At 51.0% G+C, this 11,315-nt stretch overlaps 2 protein-coding genes across 2 annotated transcripts in view; both read right to left on the reverse strand.

Annotated features, from left to right (window-relative positions):
* Positions 1-798, reverse strand: part of LOC147469412 (uncharacterized) — an 855-nt gene extending 57 nt beyond the window's left edge. Inside the window, exons 1-2 of the mRNA XM_086548581.1 lie at positions 777-798; positions 1-521 (exon numbers count right to left, since the gene is read on the reverse strand). The exon at positions 1-521 is cut by the window's left edge and continues 57 nt beyond it. Of these exons, the coding sequence (XP_086404707.1) occupies positions 1-521; positions 777-798 (543 nt within the window). The remainder of the gene's footprint in view (positions 522-776) is intronic.
* Positions 799-858: 60 nt separating this feature from the next.
* LOC147469413 (uncharacterized) lies at positions 859-10,210 on the reverse strand. The gene is made up of 8 exons (XM_086548582.1): positions 8,707-10,210; positions 7,811-8,576; positions 7,062-7,759; positions 5,889-6,986; positions 5,370-5,762; positions 5,010-5,327; positions 2,022-4,922; positions 859-1,979 (listed from the first exon to the last, which is right to left on the reverse strand). Exons 1-8 carry the CDS (start codon positions 10,208-10,210, stop codon positions 859-861), a joined length of 8,799 nt encoding a protein of 2,932 aa, XP_086404708.1.
* Positions 10,211-11,315: the final 1,105 nt, after the last annotated feature.

The raw sequence follows: 11,315 nt of genomic DNA on the forward strand, positions 1-11,315 counted from the left end.
ACTACTTCCACCTGATCCACCTAATCCACCACTACTTACTCCACCTGATCCAATAAATCCACCACTGCTTCCTCCACCTAATCCTGTGGAAGAACTGCCATATCCACCAGTGCTTCCACCTGATCCGCCTAATCCACCACTACTGCCTCCACCTGATCCACCATACATATCACCACCACTTGCAGAACTACCACTGCTTCCACCTGATCCACCGAATCCACCACTGGTGCCTCCACCTGATCCAAAGGAAGAACCACCATATCCACTATTACTTCCACCTGATCCACCTAATCCACCACTGCTTCCTCCACCTAATCCAGTGGAAGAATCGTCATATCCACCACTGCTTCCACCTAATCCACCACTGTTTACTCCACCTGATCCACCATACATATCACCACTTGCAGAACTACCACTGCTTCCACCTGATCCACCTAATCCACCACTGCTTCCTCCACTCGATCCTGTGGAAGGACCACCATATCCACTACTGATTCCATCAGATCCACCATTGCTTCCACCTGATCCACCTAATATTTTTATATATATTTATATATAAATGTTTGTGTGTGTGTATGTGTAAGAGGTAAATGTATATATACTTTTTCAAACAGTATAGATTAATATCAAAATATTTTATTTGATATATTTCTCAACAATGTACATATTAGTATATTCCATACAGTTTCATAAGTTATGATAACAAAAGTCCATGTCACAGGGATTAGCTATTCATTTGGCCCGTGACAGGAGAAGTTGGCGCAGCCATCGAAGACGCACCGCGATGAAGATCCGCATTTTGGTGCTAACACTCCTCAGCGGGCGGCTTGCAGCGCTGCCGCCACTGCTTCCCACCCCCTATCCCGCTCTCCATACATATCCGCTCTCGCCGCTCTCGCCGGAGTCAACGAGAGATTTGCCGAATCTGACTCCAGATCCGCCATACATTTCACTATTGAGTCCACCTGCGGAACCCCCACTTCCACCTAAAGATCCCCCTCTGCTGCCTCTCCTTGATCCTCCGTACATATCAGAGCCCGCTCCACCTGAAGATCCACCACTTCCTCCGGGAGTTTCACCATATCCACCAGTGCTTCCAGTCAGTCCACCACTGCTACCAACGCCATACCCATCATTGATTCCACCTAATCCACTTAAAGATCCGCCAAATCCACCACTGCTGCCTCCACCTGATCCAGAGGAAGATCCACTATATCCATCACTGCTTCCACCTGATCCACCTAATCCACCACTACTGCCTCCACCTGATCCAGAGGAAGATCCACTATATCCATCACTGCTTCCACCTGATCCACCTAATCCACCACTACTGCCTCCACCTGATCCAGTGGACGAACCGCCATATCCGCCACTACTTCCACCTGATCCACCTAATCCACCACTACTTACTCCACCTGATCCAATAAATCCACCACTGCTTCCTCCACCTAATCCTGTGGAAGAACTGCCATATCCACCAGTGCTTCCACCTGATCCGCCTAATCCACCACTACTGCCTCCACCTGATCCACCATACATATCACCACCACTTGCAGAACTACCACTGCTTCCACCTGATCCACCGAATCCACCACTGGTGCCTCCACCTGATCCAAAGGAAGAACCACCATATCCACTATTACTTCCACCTGATCCACCTAATCCACCACTGCTTCCTCCACCTAATCCAGTGGAAGAATCGTCATATCCACCACTGCTTCCACCTAATCCACCACTGTTTACTCCACCTGATCCACCATACATATCACCACTTGCAGAACTACCACTGCTTCCACCTGATCCACCTAATCCACCACTGCTTCCTCCACTCGATCCTGTGGAAGGACCACCATATCCACTACTGATTCCATCAGATCCACCATTGCTTCCACCTGATCCACCTAATCCACCACTGCTTCCTCCACCCGATCCGCCATACATATCACCACCACTTGCAGAACCACCACTGCTTCCTCCACCTGATCCAGTGGAAGAACCACCATATCCACCACTGCTTCCACCTGATCCAGTGGAAGAACCACCATATCCACCACTGCTTCCACCTGATCCACCTAATCCGCTATTGCTTCCTCCACCTGATCCAGTGGAAGAACCACCATATCCACCTGATCCACCTAATCCACCACTGGTGCCTCCAACTAATCCAGAGGAAGAACCACCATATCCACCACTGCTTCCATCTAATCCACCTAATCCGCTACTGCTTCCTCCACCTGATCCAGTGGAAGAACCACTATATCCACCACTGTTTCCATCTGATCCACCGAATCCACCACTACTTACTCCACTAGATCCGCCATACATATAAACTCCACCTGAGGAACCACCACTGTTTCCACCTGATCCACCTAGGGATCCACTGAATCCACCACTACTGCCTCCACTTGAACCGCCATATCCACTACCTCTTCCACCTGATCCACCGAATCCACCACTGATACCTCCACTTGATCCAGAGGAAGGGCCGCCATATCCACCACTGCTTCCACCTGATCCACCTAAAGATCCACTCGATCCAGAAGAACCGCTATATCCACCACCTGATCCACCTAATCCACCACTGCTGCCTCCACCTGATCCAGAGGAAGAACCACCAAAGCCATCACTGCTCTCACTTGATCCACCTAATCCACCACTGTTTGCTCCACCTGATCCACCATACATTTCAACCCCACCTGAAGAACCACCACTGCTTCCACCTGATCCACCTAAAGATCCGCTGAATCCACCATTGCTCCCTCCACTTGATTCAGAAGAACTGCCATATCCAATACTGCTTCCACCTGATCCACCCAATCCACCACTGCTGCTTCCACTTGATCCAGAGGAAGAAACGCCATATCCACTACTGCTTCCGCCTGCTCCACCACTGCTACCTCCACCTAATCCAGAGGAACCACCATATACACTACTACTTCCACCTGATCCACCTAATCCACCACTATTTGCACCACCTGATCCGCCATACATATCAATCCCACCTGAAGAACCACCTGATCCCCCTAATCCACTACTGCTGCCTCCACCTAATCCAGAGGAAGAACCGCCAAATCCGTTGCTGTTTCCACCTGATCCACCACTGTTTACTCCGCCTGCTCCACCATACATATCACCACCACTTGCAGAAATACTACTGCTTCCACCGAATCCACCACTGCTTCCTCCACTTGACTCAGAGGAAGTACCGCCATATCCAACAGTGCTTCCACCTAATCCATCGAGAGATCCACCGAATCCACCACTGCTGCCTCCACTTGATCCAGAAGAACCGCCATATCCACTACTGCTCCCACTTGATCCACCTAATCCACTACTACTGCCTCCACCTGATCCAGTGGATGAACCGCCATATCCACCACCGTTTCCACCTGATCCAGCTAATCCTCCACTGTTTACACCACCTGATCCACTAAACATATCAACCCCACCTGATCCACCATACATATCAATCCCACCTGAAGAACCACCACTGCTTCCACTTAATCCACCTAATCCACCACTAGTGCCTCCAACTAATCCAGAAGAAGAACTACCATATCCACTACTTCCATCTGATCCACCTAATCCACCACTGCTGCTTTCACCGAATCCAGAAGAAGAACCTCCATAACTTGTACTGCTTCCACCTGGTCCACCTAATCCACCACCTGATCCAGATGAACCACCATATCCACCACTGCTTCCACTTGATCCACCTAGAGATCCACCACTTGATCCAGAAGAACCGCCATATCCACCACTGCTTCCACCTGATCCACCTAGAGATCCACCGAATCCACCACTGCTGCCTCCACTTGATCCAGAAGAACCGCCATATCCACTACTGCTTCCACCTGATCCACCTAGAGATCCACCTAATCCACCACTGCTGCTTCCACTTGAACCAGAGGAAGAACCGCCATATCCACCACTGCTTCCACCTGATCCACCGACTCCACCACTGCTGCCTCCACTTGATCCAGAACCACTATATCCACCACTGCTTCCACCTGGTCCACCTAGAGATCCACTGCTTCCTCCACCTGATCCAGAAGATCCATCACTATATCCACCACTTATGCCTCCACTTGAACCAGAGGAAGAACCGCCATATCCACCACTGCTTCCAACTGATCCACTTAAAGATCCACCTAATCCACCACTGCTTCCTCCAATTGATCCAGAAGAATCGCCATATCCACTACTGCTTCCACCTGATCCACCAAGTCCACCACTGCTTCCTCCACTTGATCCTGAAGAACCACCATATCCTCCACTGCTTCCACCTGATCCACCTAGAGGTCCACTGAATCCACCGCTGCTTCCTCCACTTGATCCAGAAGAACCGCCATATCCTCCATTGCTTCCACCTGATCCACTTGAAGATCCACCTAATCCAGCACTGCTACCACTTGATCCACCTAGAGATCCACCGAATCCACCACTGATTCCACCTGATCCACCTAGAGATCCACTGATTCCAACACTAGAACCGCCATATCCATCACTGCTTCCCCCTGATCCACCGAATCCGCCACTGCTGCTTCCACTTGATCCAGAGGAAGAACCACCATATCCGCCACTGCTTCCACCTGATCCACCTAGAGATACACCGAATCCACCACTACTGCCTCCACTTGATCCAGAGGTAGAACCATCATATCCACCACTGCTTCCACCTGATCCACCTAATCCACCACTGTTGCCTCCACTAGATCCAGAGGAAGAACCACCATATCCACCACTGCTTCCACCTGATCCACCGAATCCACCACTGCTGCTTCCACCTGATCCAGAAGAACCGCCATATCCACCACTGCTTCCACCTGATCCACCTACAGATCCACCGAATCCACCACTGCTGCTTCCACTTGATCCACTTAAAGAACCACCGAATCCACCACTGCTTCCACCTGATCCACCTAGAGATCCACTGAATCCACCACTGCTGCCTCCACTTGATCCAGAGGAAGAACCACCATATCCGCCACTGCTTCCACCTGATCCACCTAGAGATACACCGAATCCACCACTACTGCTTCCACCTGATCCAGAAGAACCGCCATATCCACCACTGCTTCCACCTGATCCGCCTAGAGATACACCGAATCCACCACTGCTTCCTCCACTTGATCCAGAAGAGCCGCCATATCCTCCACTGCTTCCACCTGATCCACCTAGAGATCCACCGAATCCACCACTGCTTCCTCCACTTGATCCAGAAGAGCCGCCATATCCTCCACTGCTTCCACCTGATCCACCTAATCCACCACTGCTGCCTCCACTTGATCCAGAGGAAGAACCACCATATCCACCACTGCTTCCACCTGATCCACCCAGAGATCCACCGAATCCACCACTGCTTCCACCTGATCCACCTAATCCACCACTACTGCCTCCACTTGATGCAGAAGAACCGCTATATCCACCACTGCTTCCACCTGATCCACCTAATCCACCACTACTGCCTCCACTTGATGCAGAAGAACTGCCATATCCACCACTGCTTCCACCTGATCCACCTAATCCACCACTGCTGCCTCCACTTGATCCAGAGGAAGAGCCGCCATATCCTCCACTGCTTCCACCTGATCCACCGAATCCACCACTGCTTCCACCTGATCCACCGAATCCACCACTGCTTCCACCTGATCCACCGAATCCACCACTACTGCCTCCACTTGATCCAGAAGAATCGCCGTATCCACCACTGCTTCCACCTGATCCACCTAGAGATCCACCGAAACCACCGTTGCTTCCACCTGATCCACCGAATCCACCACTGCTGCCTCCACTTGATCCAGAGGAAGAGCCGCCATATCCACCACTGCTTCCACCTGATCCACCTAGAGATCCACCTAATCCAGAGGAAGAGCCGCCATATCCACCACTGCTTCCACTTGATCCACCGAATCCGCCACTGCTGCTTCCACCTGAACCAGAAGAACCGCCATATCCACTAGTGTTTCCACCTGATCCACCTACAGATCCACCGAATCCACCACTGCTGCCTCCACTTGATCCAAAGGAAGAACCGCCATATCCACCACTGCTTCCACCTGATCCACCTAGAGATCCACCGAATGCACCACTGCTGCTTCCACTTGAACCAGAGGAAGAACCGCCATATCCACCACTGCTTCCACCTGATCCACCGAATCCACCACTGCTGCTTCCACTTGATCCAGAGGAAGAGCCACTATATCCACCACTGCTTCCACCTGATCCACCTACAGATCCACCGAATCCGCCACTGCTGCTTCCACTTGATCCAGAAGAACCGCCATATCCACCACTGCTTCCACTTGATCCACCTACAGATCCACCGAATCCGCTACTGCTGCTTCCACTTGATCCAGAAGAACCGCCATATCCTCCACTGCTTCCACCTGATCCTCCTAATCCACCACTGCTGCTTCCACTTGATCCAGAGGAAGAGCCGCCATATCCTCCACTGCTTCCACCTGATCCACCTAGAGATCCACCGAATCCACCACTGCTGCTTCCACTTGATCCAGAGGAAGAGCCGCCATATCCTCCACTGCTTCCACCTGATCCACCTACAGATCCACCGAATCCGCCACTGCTGCTTCCACTTGATCCAGAAGAACCGCCATATCCACCACTGCTTCCACTTGATCCACCTACAGATCCACCGAATCCGCCACTGCTGCTTCCACTTGATCCAGAGGAAGAGCCGCCATATCCTCCACTGCTTCCACCTGATCCACCTACAGATCCACCGAATCCACCACTGCTGCTTCCACTTGATCCAGAGGAAGAGCCGCCATATCCTCCACTGCTTCCACCTGATCCACCTACAGATCCACCGAATCCGCTACTGCTGCTTCCACTTGATCCAGAAGAGCCGCCATATCCACCACTGCTTCCACTTGATCCACCTACAGATCCACCGAATCCGCCACTGCTGCTTCCACTTGATCCAGAAGAACCGCCATATCCTCCACTGCTTCCACCTGATCCTCCTAATCCACCACTGCTGCTTCCACTTGATCCAGAGGAAGAGCCGCCATATCCTCCACTGCTTCCACCTGATCCACCTACAGATCCACCGAATCCGCTACTGCTGCTTCCACTTGATCCAGAAGAACCGCCATATCCTCCACTGCTTCCACCTGATCCTCCTAATCCACCACTGCTGCTTCCACTTGATCCAGAAGAGCCGCCATATCCACCACTGCTTCCACCTGATCCGCCTAGAGATCCACCGAATCCACCACTGCTCCCTCCACTTGATCCAGAGGAAGAGCCGTCATATCCACCACTGCTTCCACCTGATCCACCTAATCCAGAGGAAGAGCCGCCATATCCACCACTGCTTCCACCTGATCCACCTACAGATCCACCGAATCCGCCACTGCTGCTTCCACTTGATCCAGAAGAGCCGTCATATCCACCACTGCTTCCACCTGATCCACCTAATCCAGCGGAAGAGCCGCCATATCCACCACTGCTTCCACTTGATCCACCCAATCCAGCACTGCTTCCTCCACTTGATCCAGAGGAAGAGCCGCCATATCCTCCACTGCTTCCACCTGATCCACCTAGAGATCCACCGAATCCACCACTGCTGCCTCCACTTGATCCAGAGGAAGAGCCGCCATATCCACCACTGCTTCCACCTGATCCACCGAATCCACCACTGCTGCTTCCACTTGATCCAGAAGAACCGCCATATCCACCACTGCTTCCACCTGATCCACCTAGAGATCCGCCGAATCCGCCACTACTGCTTCCACTTGATCCAGAAGAACCGCCATAAAGTCCCACCTGCTTCCACCTGATCCACCTAGGAGATCCGCCGAATCCGCCACTGCTGCTTCCACTTGATCCAGAAGAACCGCCATATCCACCACTGCTTCCACCTGATCCACCTAGAGATCCGCCGAATCCGCCACTGCTGCTTCCACTTGAACCAGAGGAAGAACCGCCATATCCACCACTGCTTCCACCTGATCCACCTACAGATCCACCGAATCCACCACTGCTGCTTCCACTTGAACCAGAGGAAGAACCGCCATATCCACCACTGCTTCCACCTGATCCACCTAATCCACCACTGCTGCTTCCACTTGATCCAGAGGAAATGCCGCCATATCCACCACTGCTTCCACCTGATCCACCTAGAGATCCGCCGAATCCACCACTGCTGCTTCCACTTGAACCAGAGGAAGAACCGCCATATCCACCACTGCTTCCACCTGATCCACCGAATCCACCACTGCTTCCTCCACTTGATCCAGAGGAAATGCCGCCATATCCACCACTGCTTCCACCTGATCCACCTAGAGATCCGCCGAATCCGCCACTGCTGCTTCCACTTGAACCAGAGGAAGAACCGCCATATCCACCACTGCTTCCACCTGATCCACCTACAGATCCACCGAATCCACCACTGCTGCTTCCACTTGAACCAGAGGAATTAACCGCCATATCCACACACTGCTTCCACCTAGATCCACCAAATCCACCACCAGAGTAAATGCCGCCATACCACCACTGCTTCCACCTGATCCACCTAGATATCCTCTCGAATCCACCACTGCTGCTTCCAGCTTGAACCAAAAAAAAAACCGCCCATATATAAAAAAAAATAAACACAGGACTTCCAACCTGATTCCACTCGAATCCACCACTGTCTTCCTCCCACTTGATCCAGAGGAAATGGCCGCCATATCCACCAACTGTCTTCCACCTGATCCAACCGAGAGATAAACCCGACCCCGAATCCACCACTGCTGCTTCCACTTGAACCAGAGGAAGAACCGCCATATCCACCACTGCTTCCACCTGATCCACCGAATCCACCACTGCTTCCTCCACTTGATCCAGAGGAAATGCCGCCATATCCACCACTGCTTCCACCTGATCCACCTAGAGATCCGCCGAATCCGCCACTGCTGCTTCCACTTGAACCAGAGGAAGAACCGCCATATCCACCACTGCTTCCACCTGATCCACCTAGAGATCCACCGAATCCGCCACTGCTGCTTCCACTTGAACCAGAGGAAGAACCGCCATATCCACCACTGCTTCCACCTGATCCACCTACAGATCCACCGAATCCACCACTGCTGCCTCCACTTGATCCAGAGGATATGCCGCCATATCCACCACTGCTTCCACCTGATCCACCTAGAGATCCACCTAATCCAGAGGAAGAACCGCCATATCCACCACTGCTTCCACCTGATCCACCTAATCCAGAGGAAGAGCCGCCATATCCACCACTGCTTCCACCTGATCCACTGAATCCAGCACTGCTTCCTCCACTTGATCCAGAAGAACCGCCATATCCACCACTGCTTCCATCTGATCCACCGAATCCACCACTGCTTCCTCCACTTGATCCAGAAGAACCGCCATATCCACCACTGCTTCCATCTGATCCACCGAATCCACCACTGCTTCCTCCACTTGATCCAGAAGAACCGCCATATCCACCACTGATTCCACCTGATCCATCTAATCCACCACTGCTGCCTCCACTTGATCCAGAGGAAGAGCCGCCATATCCACCACTACTTCCACCTGATCCACCTAGAGATCCACTGCCTCTAAGTCCGGCCGCGGCTGCCGCCCCACTGCCTCCGCCGCCGAGGGAGGAAGCAAGTCCCGCTCCACCTCTGGCCGCACTGAAGGACGAAGAGCTGAGGCCGCCTCCGGCGACGCCGAAGGAGCCAACGAACCCGCCCGCGGCTCCGGTGCCAGGGACGCCGCCGTACGTGCCGGCAGCACCCGCTCCCGCCGCCAGAGGGAGGCCTGGAGCCCCTGCGATGGCACTCGGTCGGGCGCCAACCCCTCCGCTGCCTGCTGTGGCAGTGCCAAATTTGACGAAGGAAATGGCACTCGGGGAGCCGCTGCCCGCCCCGCCAGCGGAGGACACGCCGTAACCAGCAGCGCCGCCTAGTCCTCTGCTTCCAGCGTAGGCTCTGCTGAACACTCCTCCACTGCTGGCCGAAGCTCCGCTGACTTCGCCGAGCGCCGCCCTTCCCCCGCCGGCACCCGCGAGGCCTCCAGCCGCGCTTCGTGAGGCCCCTGCCCTTAGCCTGCTGCCGTAGGTGGCGATGCTCGACGCTGCAAGGACGAGAAGGGCCACTCCCTGAAGGACTCGACCCTGGAACACAAAGTAATGGCGGCTTTTATTGCTATGTTCTCCGGCATTTCCCTTCTCTCTTGTTGCTACCATTAGGATTACTGTCCGTATTAGCATTATCACCACAACTATAGTTATTGTCATCATTAGTACTTCATCTATAATCAATGTTATCATTATTATTTTTTATAATATTGTTATTATAATAATAATTATTATTATTGATGCTATTGTTATTATCATTATCATTACTACTATCAGTAGCATCATATCGTCTTATCATAATTATTGAGATTACTATTATCATTGTCATTATTGTTCTAATCATGATCATTGTTATCATTATCGTTGTTATCATTATCATTGTTATTATCATTATCGTTATCATTGTTATTGCTATTATCATTATCATCATTATTATTTTTATCACACACATATACACACACACACACACACACACACACACACACACATATATATATATATATATATATATATATATATATATATATATATATATAGATAGATAGATAGATAGATAGATATATATATGTATATAAATATGTATACAGATATATATGTATATAAATATATATATATATACATATATATATATACATATACATATATACATATATATACATACATATACATTTATATGTATATATATACATATATATATATATATACATATATACATATATATACATATATATACATATACAATTTTTTACCTCCCTGACCGGGACTCGAACCCGCGCCGTAAGATCGACAGGTACGGAGGTGATACCGCTGGGCTACACGACCCGACAAAAGGAGGATTGTCAACCAGATGCATTATGAGATGTCATGGACATTACCTTAATGTGTTCTTATCAGAAACAGTGATAGCGACTTTTTACGAACAAGCTCCCGCGGTCACTCGCAGAGCCACCAGAATCACAAGATCTGTGGTTGGTCTTGTTGAACAAACTCTTTTGTTGGGTCGTTGTAGCTTGAGCGGTATCACCTCCGTACCTGTCGATCTTACGGCGCGGGTTCGATGTCCCGGTCAGGGAGGGTAAAAATTTGTATATATTAAAAATGCGTTACTCATTCTCCCATCTTCTATATAAAATACCTTGTAACCTGATTTGGGACTTGAATTTTGTGATTCGTGGCTGCCCGAGTGCCCGCGGGAGTTGTTTCGTAAAAAAAG

This window comes from Penaeus japonicus, unplaced genomic scaffold (assembly GCF_977035675.1).
Source record: "Penaeus japonicus unplaced genomic scaffold, GWHDUDI00000001_assembly GWHDUDI00000021, whole genome shotgun sequence".
NCBI classification, from domain to species: domain Eukaryota; kingdom Metazoa; phylum Arthropoda; class Malacostraca; order Decapoda; family Penaeidae; genus Penaeus; species Penaeus japonicus.